Source organism: Lepus europaeus, chromosome 9 (assembly GCF_033115175.1).
Source record: "Lepus europaeus isolate LE1 chromosome 9, mLepTim1.pri, whole genome shotgun sequence".
NCBI lineage: Eukaryota > Metazoa > Chordata > Mammalia > Lagomorpha > Leporidae > Lepus > Lepus europaeus.
This window is the reverse complement of record NC_084835.1, coordinates 46130305-46146135: the sequence shown is the minus strand read 5'-3', so window position 1 is coordinate 46146135 and position 15831 is coordinate 46130305. Positions and strand designations below refer to the sequence as shown.

The following is a 15831-nucleotide window of genomic DNA, read 5'->3' as shown; positions in this document are numbered from 1 at the left end:
GCCCTTGACCTTGACCTTGGAGGGAGCATGCTGGCCCTGGGATTCCTGGTAGCCTATTAGGAAGCCGGGGAAGTCGTTGACCCCGCTGGCTTTGTAGCACCTCTTCCAGTCCATGCCACAGCAGAACCTGTGCTAGGCCAGGCAGAACATGTGGAGATGCAACTCCACATCCTTCGCTGAGCAAGGCCAGAGAGGACGCCGGGTTCGTGCCAAAGATGTGCATAAGCCGCAGGCTTTACTTTTCTATTGTAGGAGAGTGTCAGAGACCTGAAGACCGGCTGTGCTGGGAGGTGCCAGTCACCCCTGGCTCAGCAATCTCACAGGCATGAGGACTTCCCTGGTGTGCAGAGCTGCGGGAAACACAGGGCCCTCCTTCCTCCGGCTCCTGGCCTTGCTTGGGGCAGGCCCAGAGAACCCCTGCGGGCCTTGGGAACCGTGCTTTGCGCCGGGCTGGAGCCCCTCTCTGCGGGCACGCGGTGACGCCGCCGAGGGTGCTGTGGGGTCGTCTGCCTCCGCCCAGCTGGAAGCATGCCGCCGTCGTAACGAAGGCAAAGCTGCCCTTCCCCTGGTCTTGTTCGGTCCGGGCCCTCGGTCCTGCACTCTCGGGCCCCGGAGTCTCTTGATCCATCTCTGTCGCATCCAACTGTGCCTCCATCTGCCCTGCCATCCCTGCGGCCCTGCTTCCCGCCTCCAGCCATCTGCCAGCTCTCCCATCCGTCCTCAGCCTCTCCATCGCGCCTTCCCTCGCACCGCGGGAGCCCGGGACGCCATCCTCTGGGCCCCGCGCCGCTCCATCTGTGCGCAGCCCGCCTGCCACCGCTTCGTCTCCCGCCTGGCTGCTCGGCCAGCCCCTGGCCGGTCCTCCGGCCCTCTCACGCCACGGCCCGCGCCGTCTCACCAGCCCCCTCCCCACCGCCGGCCTGCCTGTGTGCGGTGGCCGCGGCCAGCAGGGCCGTGCCCCGGGCAGCCCCGCCGAGCGGCTCCCAGGCCCGGGGCGGGGCGCGCGCGGGGCGGGGCGGGCGGGGCCGGGGTGACTCAGCCGCCGCCGGCCCCGCGGTCCGTGCGTCCGCCGGCCTCGCAGGCGGGGCGGAGAAAATGGCGCTGCCCCCAGCCGCCGCGCCCCCCACCGGGACCCGGGAGCCGCCGGGGCCCCGCGTCGCCGCCGCCGCCGAGCCGCCGCTGGGCCTGCAGGAGCTGTCGGCGCTGCGGCCCGAGCCGGGCGGGGTCCCGCTGCACTCGCCCTGGACTTTCTGGCTCGACAGGTGAGGGGTCGCGGGACCCGCCGCTTCCGTCCTGGCTGCGGCCCCGGCGCGCGTCCGCCCGGCCTGCGCCGCCGCTTTGTCCCCGGTGCGGCCCGGGGCCCAGTGCGCTCGGCCCCACCCGGCCTCGCGCCCCGCGCCCCGCGCGCCGCGAGCCACGGCGACCCCGCTTGGCAATGGCGCAGACCCCGGCCCCGCGCGCGTCCGCATCCGGCCGCGCGCCCTCGGGGGCCGGCGCGGAGCGGGGTCGGGAGCCACGGCTTGGGCCGCGCCGCGCGCCTCGCCGCGGGGCCGGGAGAGCAGAGCGCAGCTGCCCCGAAAGTTTCGGCCGCACTTTCCCTGGGGCTCGCTCGGCACCACGGAGCCGGCGCGCGTGCGCCCGGGCTGAGCCGTGCGAGAAGGGGCGGCCGGGGTCGTCGGGTCCCCGTCATGGGCAGCGGCTGTCCGGGTTATCCTCGGGACTCTTGGGGAGCCCAGGACACGACCTTGGCCATGGCAGCCCCCGGAGAAGTTGGCAGCTCCTGGGGACGTGCGGTGGTGGCGTGAGCGGTGCACGGCACCGCTTCTCGCTCGTCCGCCGGGCAGGTGTTCGGGAGTGCACACCTGCCGTGCACTGGGAACCCGACGGTGACAGCTCGCCCTGTCAGTCAAGGGGACAGTGACAGCTCCGCAGAGGCCTCCTTGTCTAAGGTGCTGAAACAGAAACTCCCCCACCCCCACCCCCCCTCATTCTGATTGCTTCTGCCCACAGTCCCTTCTCGCCTTAGCGCTTCGTTTAACCGCAGTCTGTTATATATGAGTTTATCTTCAATCTGTCTGCACGGCGCCTCGGCCGCTGCCTTCCGTTAAAGATCAAAGGGCCTTTTTTTTTTTTTTCCCTTGTCTTGAACACTTGCTCAGTGCCGGTGCCTAGAATTGAGCCCAACGGGTAATAGGAACGCGCAGATTTCTGACGGGGTGAATGCAAGCTTCCCTCTAAGTATTTGTGCTGCCGTGGGTGCCTGTTGCTGACGCTTCCAAGCTGTTTCCAGAACTTGCAGAAATTGTGATGAAACTGGCTAGGAGGAAATGCACGCAATAGTTATCTGAGACTCACTGAGCAGACACAAAGCCTGGTTTTTAAAACGCATTGCCTACACTGCGTGCAAGATTTCTAGAAAGTCCTAATCATCTGCTTCAAGGGAGACAAACTCCTCCCTTTTTCCCTTGTTGGGATTAGCGCTCACCCATAAATGAGGACACTTGGAGCCATTGACTCTGCTGGGGAGCCCAAGAAGTTGGGGGTGGAGAAGGAGGGAGCCTGGCTTCTCAGCATTTTCACTTTCGGTACGGGATGCTGAGAGCGCCTTTAAGTTTCGTAACCACCGTGGTTTTGGCAAACTTCAGCAGAATGGAATCGTGGGTGTTTGTTTTCAAAGGTGTGCGGTAGCTCTGCTGTTGTTACCTGGTACCTGTTTTCAAGGTGTTCGCTTGGCCCTGTGGTCACAGCTGTGGAGACTGCTGACTGATGGAAACCCTTGGCAGTTTCTCTTCAAACAGTTGGGTCTACAGCTACAGCCCATTTTAGGAAGGGCCCAAGATGTCGGTGCTGGGTAACACCAGCTTCTCAAGATTGCCTTGTACCTTTCAGGACTGTGTAACGTCAGTGAAGATACAAATTGTATCTTTTGTACTATTGGTCTGCAGTTTTCTTTGAAAGTCAGTAATCAGATAAACTGTTATTGCCACAGTGTTGTTGCCACAGTGTCCACGTCTTTGACAGAAATGGCAGTAAGAATTTAGAAATAATGAGTTTCAACATTTCCCATATGCATTCATTTTGATCAGTTGCCCCCATAGTTTTTATTGAACTTTGGAATCCATCACATGTATGTATGTTGCCCCCCTCTTCCTTGGGGTACGCATGTTCTAGAACTTCATGTGGTAACCTTCTAAAGAGGAACAAGGTTCTCAAAAGAGCCCTGCAAGGCAGCTGTGGCTGCAGCTTGGCCCGTATGTGTCACAAATGACATACATGTGTGCCCCAGCGTGCAAAGTCTTCTGCTAATTAAAGCTGCCCTTAGCATCTCCCTGCTCTCCAGCCCACCTTCAGCCTCCAGGATGGTGATGGGCACATGACCTTGGCCCTCCCAACCTCACTTTCATTGTTTGTAAACTGAAGGTAGTCATAGCCAGCTGTGTTTCCCTGGGCTGTTCTGGCCATTCCGTGAGAGCCATGGAGGCAAAACACCCGGCAGGTGCGCAAAATTTGGAGGACTTAATAAAGGCCAGCTGTTAGCACTGCTGTTAGCCTGCTCCCCAGTGACTGGCCTCGCACAGCACCCACGTACCTCCACAGCAGGCTCTGGGGGAAGCTGTCTGACTTCAGTGTTAGGAAGTCACACACACACGCACACGCACACGCACACAGTCAACTCCAGTAAATCCTGTGTGGTGAAAAGAAATTAGGCTCTGCAGCTAAGAATTTAAGCAGCTGGGATGAGTAGTTTGGGGTTGGGAATATGGAATGAATAGTTTTCCTCCTGTTTTCTGGACTTCTGAAGTCCTGCCCTGTTGGCTTTTTTTTTTTTTTTCAAGATTTGTTTATTTAATATTTTATTTTTTATTTGAGAGGTAGATTTACAGACAGTTAGAGGAAGAGACAGAGACAAAGGTCTTCCGTCTATTGGTTCACTCCCCAATGGCCGCAATGGTTGGAGCTATGCCGATCTGAAGCCAGGAGCCAGGAGCTTCCTCCAGGTCTCCTACATGGGTGCAGGGGCCCAAGGTCTTGGACCATCTTCTGCTTTCCCAGGCCACAGCAGAGAGCTGGATTGGAAGAGGAGCAGCCGGGACTAGAACTGGCACCCACATGGGATGCTGGCTTCTCAGGCGGAGGATTAACCCACTGCACCACAGCACTGGCCCCGTTTATTTATTTATTTGAAAGGCAGATCAATGGAGAGAGATAGAGACAGAGAAAGAGAGAAATCTTCCATCCGCTGTTTTATTCCTCAAATGGCCTACACCAGCCGGGGCTGGGCCAAGCTGAAACCAGGAGCCTGGACCTTCATCCGGGCCTCCCACATGGGTGGCAGGGGCCCAAGCATGTGGGCCGTCTTCTGCTGCTTTCCCAGGCACATTTGCGGGGAGCTGGATGGGAAGTGGAGCAACCAGGCTGTGGATCTGCAGAGCACCAGCCCCTCCTGTGCTGTCTTGATGCTTGGGAGGCGCCCTCAGCTGTGTGTCTCTGCTTCGTTTGCTTCTTGTGGCACGGCTCCTTCTCTCTAAGCTTTGTCCCAGGCTGCCTCCCTCATCTGCCTACACGAGGGAGTTCATCCGGGCACCAGGCTTATGCCATCCAAGGGCAGCGGACACCTGAAACTTCCACTCGCAGAGCCAGCTCCCCGTCCCGTCTGCATGAGGGTACTTTGGGAAATTTGTGGGAAAATGGAATTTAAAGATAAGTTCCTTGTGATGCAGAAAAATTTCAGAATCCTTATACACCATAATATACCTTTCCCATGACCTTTTTGCAGTACCCTGGTCATGTACATCCAGACTCAACGTGTGCCAAGCCACCTGCTCAGCTGCCATCCCACACATGCCGCCTTCTGTCTAATCTCAGATAAGAGCAGTTGACAACAGACTAATCCTTCCAGTTGCTCAGTGCAGATGCCGCAGATCCATCTATAAGCACCCCCAGCCTGCCCAGAGCGGAAGCCGGAGGGCTGGAGCAGCCCCAGGCTGCAGGTTTCTTTGCCGTTGCCCAGGCCTCCCTTCTCTCTCTGCCACTCTTCTGCCCACGCCCTCCAGCTCATTGGTCCCTTGCTCCTTCTCCATCAGCCCATGCCCAGACCTTTGCTCCCACCTGCCTGGCGTGCCCGTCCCTCAGTTACCTGCATGGTCACTCTTTCCTGTCCTTCAAGTCCTTGCTTGTGTGTCAAGTTCTCGGCAGATGGTCCCTGTCCACCAGTGTTAACTGGCACACACTGCCTGGGCCCCAACCCTGTTTTACTCTCCCCTTCAATCGTCACCGTTTGCTGTCATCTCTCACCAGAAGGTAAGCTTTGTGGGTTCTGTGGGCTCCTAGGGCTCAGCCTGGCCCAGGTTGGTCAGCCCCAGATGCCGACGGTGGTGTTGAATTCTAGCCAGAGTGGTCCATCTCACTTCTGGGCTCACAGTCCTCTGCTCACTTGGAAATCTCAGTGCCAAGCCCTTGACTTCCCCCCAAGTTCTGGATGCACTGCTAGAGCCGGTGTGGCCACAGGCAGCCCTGGTTATTCAGGGGCTGAGCTGGTTTCTCTCCACTCTTCATTTTCTGCTTATCATATGTCGGTTAACAATCCCACTTTACTACCAGTTTCTCAAAACTGGAATTTCTATTCTGTCCTTGGATCTCTTTGTCTCCCAAGCACCCTGCTCCATCCCATTCTGTACTTCATACTTTGATAACTCTTGGAAAACAGGGTCTGAATCTATACTTCTCCCTCTTCCCCACTTTCTGCACCCCGACCCCCTGCAGGTCCTGGTTACACTCTCCCTGCCTAACTGTGCACCTGCTCAGCAGACTTCCCTTCCGCAAGCACCCCGACTTGCGCTGGCATACTTAGCCTCCTATACTGCCCTGATCTTGTCATGCCCAACTCCCTAGTCCAGCTCCTCTGCCTCCACAGTGGGTTTTCACTTTGTTTCTTACCACCCAGGGGTTTCTGTGCTATGGGTTTGTGTGGTCCAGGCAAGGAGGTCTGGATCTTTCACCAAAGCAACTCTGAATGGTAGTGGTGGCTCACTTGGCTTTTTGAAATGGGGCTGTTTGCATTTAAAGAAGGGATTCTGGGATGGGTACTTGGGGCTAGCAGGTAAGACAACTGCTTCATGTTGGAGTACCTGGATTTGATTCCCGGCTCCAACTCCTGTCCAGCTTGCTGCCAGTGCAGACCCTGGGAAGCAGCAGGTGATGGCTCAAGTACTTGCATCCCTGCCACCCACGAGGGAGACCTGGATTGAGTTCCTGGCTCCCTGCTTTGGGCTGGCCCTTTCCTTGGCTGTTATGGGCAGCACTCTCCCTGTCTCCCAAGTAAATAAATATCTTTTAAAATATTATTTAAATTAGTAAAAAAAAAAATAAGTAAATAATAACTTTTACTGCTTTCAAGGAAACCCATAGGCTTACAGGTTATGATACAAATGGCTGTAGCTGTATTGCTGTTTTTAACAGGAAACCCACTTCCTTTGTGTGTCCCCCTCCTCAATGCCAAGATACCACTCAATCTGTTCGTTCTTTCTAGTAGCATCTGACTGCTGGCCCTTTTCTTGGCTCGACCGTGGACTTGCCAGCTTGTGAGATTTGTCTCCTGATGTTCCCTCTGCTTGGGTTGCCTCCTCCCCTCTGTCTGCAGAAAACCTGCCCCGCATCCTTCAAGGCCCTCCTAAAATGCCCCGTGCTCCGTGCCTGTCCCCCAGCAGCCTCTGCTGCCAGTGCGAGCCGGCCTGCCCCCTCTGTGTCTGCACCGAGGCCGGTGTTTATGTTCAGACCATCGATTCCTTGCCTGGCCCTGCCTCTCTCTGTGAGACTCTCGACTGCCTCCCATCCTCAGGAAGTGCCTGTGGCAGTGCCTGGCACCCAGGAGGTACTTCATGAGTATCTGTGAACCTGTCATCACAAACGTGAAGCATCGCGTACACATCCCCCAACCCTACCCTCCCACTCCCCTAGCATAGCGTCTCACTGCCTCTGCTTCTCACAGCACAGTCCCACATCCCAGCTGTGCTCGTTTGAACCACAGGGCTCCCGGCCCCACCCCAGACCTCTGGTGGTGAAGGCAGATCAAAAAAAAAAAAAAAAAGCCCCAGGCAACAGAACATGCAGGTCACTGCCTCCCTGTTTATTTTTTATTTATTTATTTTTCAATTATTTTATTTGAAAGGTGGAGTTACAGAGAGGTAGTGGCAAAGAGAGAGAGAGGGAGGGAGGGAGGGAGGAAGGGAGGTCTTCTATCTGCTGGTTCACTCCCCAGATGGCCGCAATGGCCAGAGCTGTACCAATCTGAAGTTTCTTCTGGGTCTCCCACGTGGGTGCAGGGTCCCAAGGACTTGGGCCATCCTCTGCTGCTTTCTCAGGCCATAGCAGAGAACTGGATCAGAAGCAGAGCAGCCAGGACTTGAACCAGCACCCATATGGGATGCCGGTGCTGCAGGTGGCGGCTTTACTGGCTACACCACAGTGCTGGCCCTGTCTCCCTGTTTATTGATCTTTTACTTGCGGAGCTGTAGGTCATGAGGAAGCAGAGGAGACCGCAGCCTGGGCCTTGCTGTCTGGGAGGGACAGCTCATGTGCCACCTGCTTCAATCTACGTGTTGAGTTCTGCAGGGACCCACCTTCCAAAGGGCAGAGCTCCCAAACGCATCCCAGTGGTGTGCTGCCTAGTGACAGAGCTGCTAAAGGAGGGCCCAGGCTCAACGAAGGAGACCCCACCATCATCCCTGTCCATAGGACAATGTGGGCAGAAGAGCCACGGCAGGAGGGGACAGTGCTGGCATCGCCACTTTCCCTGTGTTTCCCTCACACTTGCCCTTCCAAACCCACAGACCCCCAAATTGCCCAGGGTTTACTTTTTGTGAGGGACAAGAGACCTGTGGGTAGATGTGGCAGGGAACGACCCTGGCCTGGGGGACTCACGGCTTTTCTGGCTGGGGGCTCAGGGATCGCTTCTTGCAGAATGATCCCAGGGCCGTAAACATCCTCACTCCAAAAAGTTGCTAATCCTTAGCTGGTACTAACTGCTCAAAAAAATTTCTCCCCTGCTTTTAATATTACGGTTGCCATTTCCTTATTTCGAGACAGAAGGCAGCTGGCAAGATGTGCAGGGTGGCGCCGTGACAGTTCAGACGCAGGCCTTGTTTAGGTCTGTCGTGAACTCTGCCACTGTGACACTTCTCTTCCCCCCACCAGCCACACACTGAAGGGTCCGTTCTACATGGAGATGCAAACAGCCCCAGTTACTACCGTAAAGGAGCCATATGGGTAGCTTAGCGGTGATAACAGAGGGAAGCAGGGAGAAATCAAAATCGTATAAACAAAGATGCAGAACTAAGACATTTGTATCATGCAGACAGTTTCAGCAGATGCATTATTAACCGTAATAGGACTAGGATCATTTTTGTATGACTCTTTCTCAGACAGGAAGCTGATGTAGCCGCAAGCCACAGATCTATCCAAGAGTGATTAAAATGAAATTATCTTTAATGGAGTGAGTGATATGTGAGGAGCGTATTTAATCATGTAACCAGGCCTGTGCAGATCGTCTCTGGGAGAGCTGAGCCTGATGCTGGTGGAGATGCCACAGGAACACTGGCTTTTAAGAGACCTCATCCTGGCTTCAGAGACTTTCCCCTTAAGCTTGGCCTCTCCTGGCTGAACCGAAGTCCTCTCCCATAGATGGTGGAATCAGCATTCATTTTTCCAGTCATATGTGTGGAACGTGCTTGGGTACTGGGCACATGGGACCAGCAGCTGGACCATATCAAGTGCCAGGTGTATTTTTCTGCTGCAACCTGTTCACATGAACTGCAGTGTAGTCCTGTGTGTTGGGCCCTGAACTGAGTGCCAGCCAGAGTTATCCACCAGAGTCCTCATGCTGTCTACATGGGATGTATCAGCAACTTTTGCAGATGAAAAAACAGAGTCCTGGAGAAGTGACTTGCTGGAAGTCCCACGATGATGCAGAACGCAAGCAGGATTTGAATCAGGGGCTGCGTGCCCCCAGGCACTGGCAATTCCAATCCAGCTGGATGCTGCTTCACTCTGAATGAGAACACCAGGTGGGGCATAAGCAAAAATGTGGGAGCTGAACAGGGCTCAAGAGGGCCAGGGTCTGGTCACCTAGAAACTAGAGGCTGGTTTCATGGAAGAAGAGTAAGCCTAAGACCTCCTCCTTTAAAACTTACAAAGGGGCCGGCACTATGGCATAGTGGGTAAAACCACCACCTGCAGTGCTGGCATCCCATATGAGTGCCGGTTCAAGTCCCAGCTGCTCCACTTCCAATCCAGATCCCTGCTAATGCACCAGGGAAAGGCAGCAGAAGATGGCCCAAGTGCTTGGGTCCCTGCACCCACATGGGAGACCCAGAGAAACTCCTGGCTCCTGGCTTCAGTTGGCCCAGCTGTGGCCATTGTGACCAGCTGGGTAGTGAACCAGCGGATGGAAAACCCCTCTTTCTCTCTGCTTCTGCCTCTCTAACTCTGCCTTTCAAATAAGTAAATCTTTTTTAAAAAGTGTTTAGTTCCTTAAAAAAAAAAAAAAACAGAGAAAAAGAAAGCTTTTGCCTGCAAAGCCCCATTTAAGCCCCCATACAGACTCATCCTTCACATTGAACCATAACCCCGTCTTGGTCACATGATGACAAATGCATCTGTGAGAATAATGACTTTTACATTTTTCTTGGGATGCTGTTGCCCATTAGATTTTACTCTCAGACCTGTTGGCTTCTTATGATAACTTAATTTAGTATCCTTATCTGTTTATTTATGGGAAAGACAGAGTTCCCATCTGCTGATTCACTCCCCAAATGCCTGAAATGGCTAGGGCTGGGCCAGGCCAAAGCCAGGAGCCATGAACTTCATCCAGATCCCCAACATGAGTGGCAGGGACCCAAGTACTTGAGCCATCACCCACTGCCTCCCAGAGTCCACATGAGCAGACAGCTGGAATTGGGAGCAGAGCCAGGACTGAACCCCAGAGCGCTGGTGTGGGCTGTGAGCATCCCAGATGACATCTTACCCTCTAGCCAAGCACCCTTTCCTGGTGACCTGACTTCCGTAACATAGGCCAGCATCTCTCAAACTGTCTTGTGTATCTGAATCACGTGGGATGTAGCAGGTGTCTGGTGGGGCCTGGAGTCTGCACCTCTAACAGGCTCCCAGGCAGGGCTGCCCATCCATGGATCACACTTTCAGTGACAAGGATACAGCAGAGTTTGGGGGAATCTCTTCAGCATCTTTGCTTTGTAAGAAGCATCTCCAGATACCCAGACAGCTCATGAGTGGAGTAATGGCCCCCTAAGGGCTACTCAGGAAATGGTTAAGATCATTTCTCTGGGTATTTACGAAGGCCATGTCCCCGAGAACATTGTCAGTGATTGAAGACCACAGCAGGTGCATCACTGGGAAAGTCCCAATCGAGAATTGCGAACTGCAGGAGAGTTCAGGCCGTGCTGGGTGCAGAGCCTGTCCCAGTGCCACACAGAGTGGTGTTCATGCACGTGGCTGTGTTTGGTTTAGGCTAGAGACCAGGAGCAAGGTTGGCTAGCAGCCCTCAGTTCAAGTCCAGCTTGGCTTCTGACCACCATTGTTTTTTCCTCCCAGAACCCTTTTATTTAAGGAATCTAATATTTATGCATTTCCTAAGCACAACTTTAGGAACATAGTGATTCTTCCCACCATACCCGCCCTCCCCCGCCTCTTCCTCTTCCCTCTCCTATTCCCATTCCTGTTTTTTACTCAGATCTATTTTCATTTAACTTCATACACATATGATTAATCTAGACTGAGAGATCAACAGTTAGTGTGAAAAAAAAACTGTTACTCAGGACAAGGGCTGTTCAAAGTCATCACATCTCAGAGTGTCAATTTCACTTCTATAGATTACCTTTTAGGTGCTCTATTAGTTATCAAAGATCAAGGCGAACATATGGTATTTGCCCTTTTGAGACTGGGTTATTTTGCTAACTGTGATGTTTTCCAGTTTCATCTATTTTGTTGCAAACAACAGGATTTAATTTTTTCACTGCTGTGTAGTATTTCATGGTGTACATATCCCATAATTTATTTATCTAGTCTTCAGTTGACGCACATTTGGGTTGATTCCATGTCTTCGCTATTGTGAATTGAGCTGCTCACACATTGTTTCTTTAAACAAGTTGCCCTAGTACTTACTCTCAGAAGTAGTTTGCTTCTGTGCCAGGTGGGGCTGCGCTCTGATCTCCCACAAGGTGTTTGAATGAGGAGAGAATGAGATCATGCAAATAGGTCCTGCATGATGGGCAGTCTTCTCAGTTGTGGGCGGCTCAAGCTTCAACGCTTTCAAACATTTCAGACTTAAATTAAAGGCTTTGTGAAGATTCCCGGGGACCTCTTGAGTGATTAAATAAATATCATTTTAGATTTTTGCACGTAAATGGTGCTTAGGTGCCTGAAAACCATTTTCATAGAGCAGTTGGTCCACGCTTATCCGACGTCCTGCCCTTTCCTAACTCTCCAAAGAAAAGGAGTTTTCCCCAGTCCTAGTTTGTTCTGAAGTTGGAGATGCACAGGAGTGACATAAAGCTGGAGTTGGGAGTTCTGCTCTTAGGTAACATAAGCCACTCCCCTCGTGTCTTTACATTAATCATACACGTGGCAGGCTTTGAAGAGTCTCCTCCCACTCCCACTTCTGTCCTGACCATCACCGCTTGTGGATTTTGCCACGTCCTAGTCGAAACGGCCTCAGGTCGAGAGGTGTTGTCAGTCGGCTTTCTTCCCCCTGCAGGTGGGTGCAGGAGGTGCTCAGCTCTGTGGGAAACCTTCTTACTGCCCATTCCACAGATTAGGAAATAATCTTGGTGTCTCTTAGTCCTAATGGCTTCCCCGTCTGTATCCTGTTGTTCTCTCTTTCTCAACGAGGATGGTATCAGCTGCAATTGCTTATTAGATGCTGTTGGATGTACTGTAGACACACTTTATGTAGCACTGGCAGCATGTAGGCTAAGCAGCAAAGCGATGAGTAGAGACCATGTCTCCAGAGAGGACGGTGAGGGCTTGTCACACAACTAGGAGGTGGCAGAGCTGGGACCTGAGCCGAGGTCTATTGCTGTCCTCCTCTGCCATCCTGCCCCGCCCATCCCAGTCTTTGTCGATTCCTTAGCTTTCTCCCTTGACCAGTGCTCCAAAGTGATGACCTGGGCATGTGCTATGCACATCTGAAGTATCATTATTGCCAGGGAGTCCAGTGGCACCTAACCCTTTCCTGCATCTCTTGTTTCTGCGGCCTCCAACAGTGTGGCCAGATGTGCATCAGTGCAGGAGCAGTGGGTAGACCCCAGGAGGGAGCCGGTGGGCTAGGAAGGATTGAGAAGGGGATTCACTGTAGGATGAGCTACATGTGTTCACCCACCGCTGTCAGTGACGCCTCCAGTCCCATTGGGAGGCAGCGCAGTCCAAGGGGAAAGTTGTGGGCATCAGAGCCAGACAAACCAGGAGCAGAACCGGACCTGCTACTTAGAAATGAGCCTTCTGAGCCTCGGTTCCCCAGGATAAAGTAGGGATCATGACAGCTGTCTTGCAGGACTGGTGTAATGATTTCAGCAAATGCAGCTGCAGTCCTGTAATAGAAGCTCAGTAACATTGTGACATCACAAGCATCAGATAGAGGGAGACTCCTAGAAGGACGGTTCAGTTTCCTTAACCGATGCATCCATCACGAGGGCATTTATTATTCCATCGTCGTATCTCAGCTCTAGCTGTGTACTGTGAGAGAGTGCTCTGCCTTCAGAGTAGTTGAAAGTGGGTCCTCATTCCTTGGTTCTCTGGAGTTGCACAGCTCCGGCCGTGTCTTCCCATAGGAATGGTCGGAATAAGCGACCATTGGTATCTAGGTGGGACTGAGTCTGGACCAACCCCATACCAAACCCCCTAGGCGTTCAAGTCCCATATATAACAGTGTACTGTTTACATACAACCTCCAGCATACGTTAAGTCACCTCTTATAATGCCTAATACTATTTAAGTGATCATTAAACTGTATTTGTCAGGGATAGTAACAAGAGGAAATAAACTAAGAATTGGTATAGATGCCATTTTTTCTCCCAAATATTTCCCATCCAAGTCACTTGAGTCGTCTGAGTTCACAGGTGTGAAACCCAAGGAGTGGGAGGCGGGCTGTGTATTCCCCTCTTGGCTTTTCTTTTCCGTCTCGTCCCTCCCACACTAGTAAGAAGGATCTGAGCATTGTTTCACCGCCTTCAGGAGCCTGAGAGTTCCTAGAGCAGGGATGTTGGTTCCGGAGCAGGAGTGCCATGGGGACCAAGACCCTGTCTGGAGCGATCCCCAGCAGCTAGCATCTGCTGTGTGTCTCCGATCTTGGAGACCGCTGTCAGTGTCCACTGCAGGGTTTCCGGGCCAGCATGCTCCTGGCATTTTGTCCTAGGTCATCCTCTGTGGCGGGGCTGTCTTGGGTACTGGGGGTCGTCCAGCAGCCCCCTCAGCCTCTATATGCCAGTAGAAGCCCCTGCACTAGGACAACCAACAGGGTCTCCAGATGTGGCCAGGTGTTCTATGGGGGAGGAGGGTGACACATCACTTCCAGATGAGCGCCTTTGGTCTGCAGAAAGAGCCAGCTAAGGTAGGATTCTGTTGGGAAATTAAAGTTTGCAGCATGAATGAACTAGAACGACTTCGTTTAAAGATAAGAGACTTCCTATATACACTTATCTTCAAGATAAGATGCAGACTGCATGCCACCGGTACAAGTGTCTCTTTCACTGAGCTGCCTCACAAGCCGTTACCTGCCAGCTGCGGCAGCTGACTGTTGGAGTGACAGGGAGCAGAGGGGAGGCCGCCAGCTGCCGAGGGCGCAGTCTGCCCAGGCACAGCTTGCAGCACTATAAGAAACGCAACAAACAGTAGAGGACTGCTTCTGGCTGCACCTGTCATCAGTGAGTCCAGTACAGCCTGAGCCGATCACAGGCAGACCAGAGAACGATCTCAGCTCGCTCGCCCTGCTGACCTTGATTCTATGCACATGGCCCACTTTTGCTTGTGAAAGAAGTCTGAGGTTCAGTCCTGGGATTTTGGTGAAGCAGTGCATTCCAGTGACTGTCAGAATCAGATCTGGCTCCCTGAAGAGCGCCTTGTCTTCCCGCCAGCCGGCCAACCATTAGCTATTGTGGTCGCTCTGACAACGTTGTTTTGTTTGCTTTGAAACCTGAGTGTCCATGAAACTGGCCAGCAGTTAATGGAACTTCCGGAAGCAGGAAGGAACCTTCCGAGCAGGGAGTCTCGCCTCCTGCAGGAAGAACTTAGCAAACTGAGCTTCTAGGAAACTTGCGCCTCCTCCCAAGCCTCAGTCCTCAGCGCCCTGAGGTCTTGATCCATCAAGGAGAGGTGTCTTTGCGGTCCTCAGCGCCCTGAGGTCTTGATCCATCAAGGAGAGGTGTCTTTGCTGTCCTCAGCGCCCTGAGGTCTTGATCCATCAAGGAGAGGTGTCTTTGCTGTCCTCAGCGCCCTGAGGTCTTGATCCATCAAGGAGAGGTGTCTTTGCGGTCCTCAGCGCCCTGAGGTCTTGATCCATCAAGGAGAGGTGTCTTTGCTGTCCTCAGCGCCCTGAGGTCTTGATCCATCAAGGAGAGGTGTCTTTGCGCATGACCCTTGCTTCTCTGAGGACACTCCCTACCCTGCTCCAATGGAAAGACTCTCTCCGTATGAGCCTCTTCAAAGAGGTTGTGGGACAATGGAATTAAAGGATAAGTTTATTTGGGGTGCAGAGATGTCTTGAGATGTCTGCATAGTTTTTTCATAAATCACGTTTACCATAAGCTTTTCAGAGGCTCCTTGTATTGTTTTCTCTAAGCAAATCATAGGGTTATAATGTTACAAATACAGATGAGATTCAGGGGTGAGCATTTGATCTGGCAGTTGGGGCAGCAGGGACAGCGGTCGGTGCCCATGTCCCATGTTGGAGAACCTGCCTTTGGTTCCCAGCTCCAGCTCCGGACTGCAGCTTCCTGCTGGCATAGACTCTGGGAAGCAGCAATACTGGTCCAAGAAATTAGGTTCCTGCCACCCCTGGGGGAGGCCTGGCTTGGGTTTTCAGCCCCTGCCCAGGTTGGGGGAGTCGACCAGTGGATGGGGGCTCCTTGTTTTTGTCTCTTTTTTTTTTTTTTTGCCTTTCTAATACATTTTTTAAAACTTTCAAAAAATATTTTGTTTACTTGAGAGGTTACAGACAGAGGAAGAGACAGAGAAAGGTCTTCCATCCACTGGTTCACTCCCCAGTTGGCCACAACAGCCAGAGCTGGCCCAATCTGAAGTCAGGAGTCAGGAGCTTCTTCCAGGTCTTCCATGTGGGTACAGGGGCCCAAGCTCTTGGGCCATCTTCTGCTGCTTTCCCAGGCCATAGCAGAGAGCTGGATCAGAAGTGGAGCAGCCGAGACTAGAACCGGCACCCATATGGGATGCTGGTGCCACAAGTGGAGGCTTAGCATACTATGCCATGGTGCCAGCCCCTCTAGTACATTTTTTTTTTTAAAGAAAACAGTTTTTAAATGAGACTCAGCATGAGGATACGCCAGGAGTCAGCTGGGAAAGCCCATTTAACTGTAAGCGTGTAAGAGCAGGAGATGGCAGATGGGTCACGTGTTGCTGGAACACATTCAGGGGCTGTGGGTGCATTTCTGAACCTTGGTGAGCCCAAATTCCTCAGCAAAGCAGTGTAGGTAATAGACAGTTGCATAGTAACGGTGCAGGAATGCAATGGAGGCCAAGTGCTCATCACAGTAGCAAGAGCTTAGTGCATCTGTGGTGTCTCAGGAGGTCCACACAACATGTGTGTGGGTT

General features: G+C 53.0%; 1 protein-coding gene across 1 annotated transcript in view; it reads left to right on the top strand.

Moving 5' to 3' along the window:
* The first annotated feature begins 1095 nt into the window (after nt 1-1095).
* EIF4E3 (eukaryotic translation initiation factor 4E family member 3) overlaps nt 1096-15831 on the top strand; it is a 43754-nt gene continuing 29018 nt past the window's right edge. The window contains exon 1 of the mRNA XM_062200202.1: nt 1096-1262. Coding sequence (XP_062056186.1) covers nt 1096-1262 — 167 coding nt within the window. The remainder of the gene's footprint in view (nt 1263-15831) is intronic.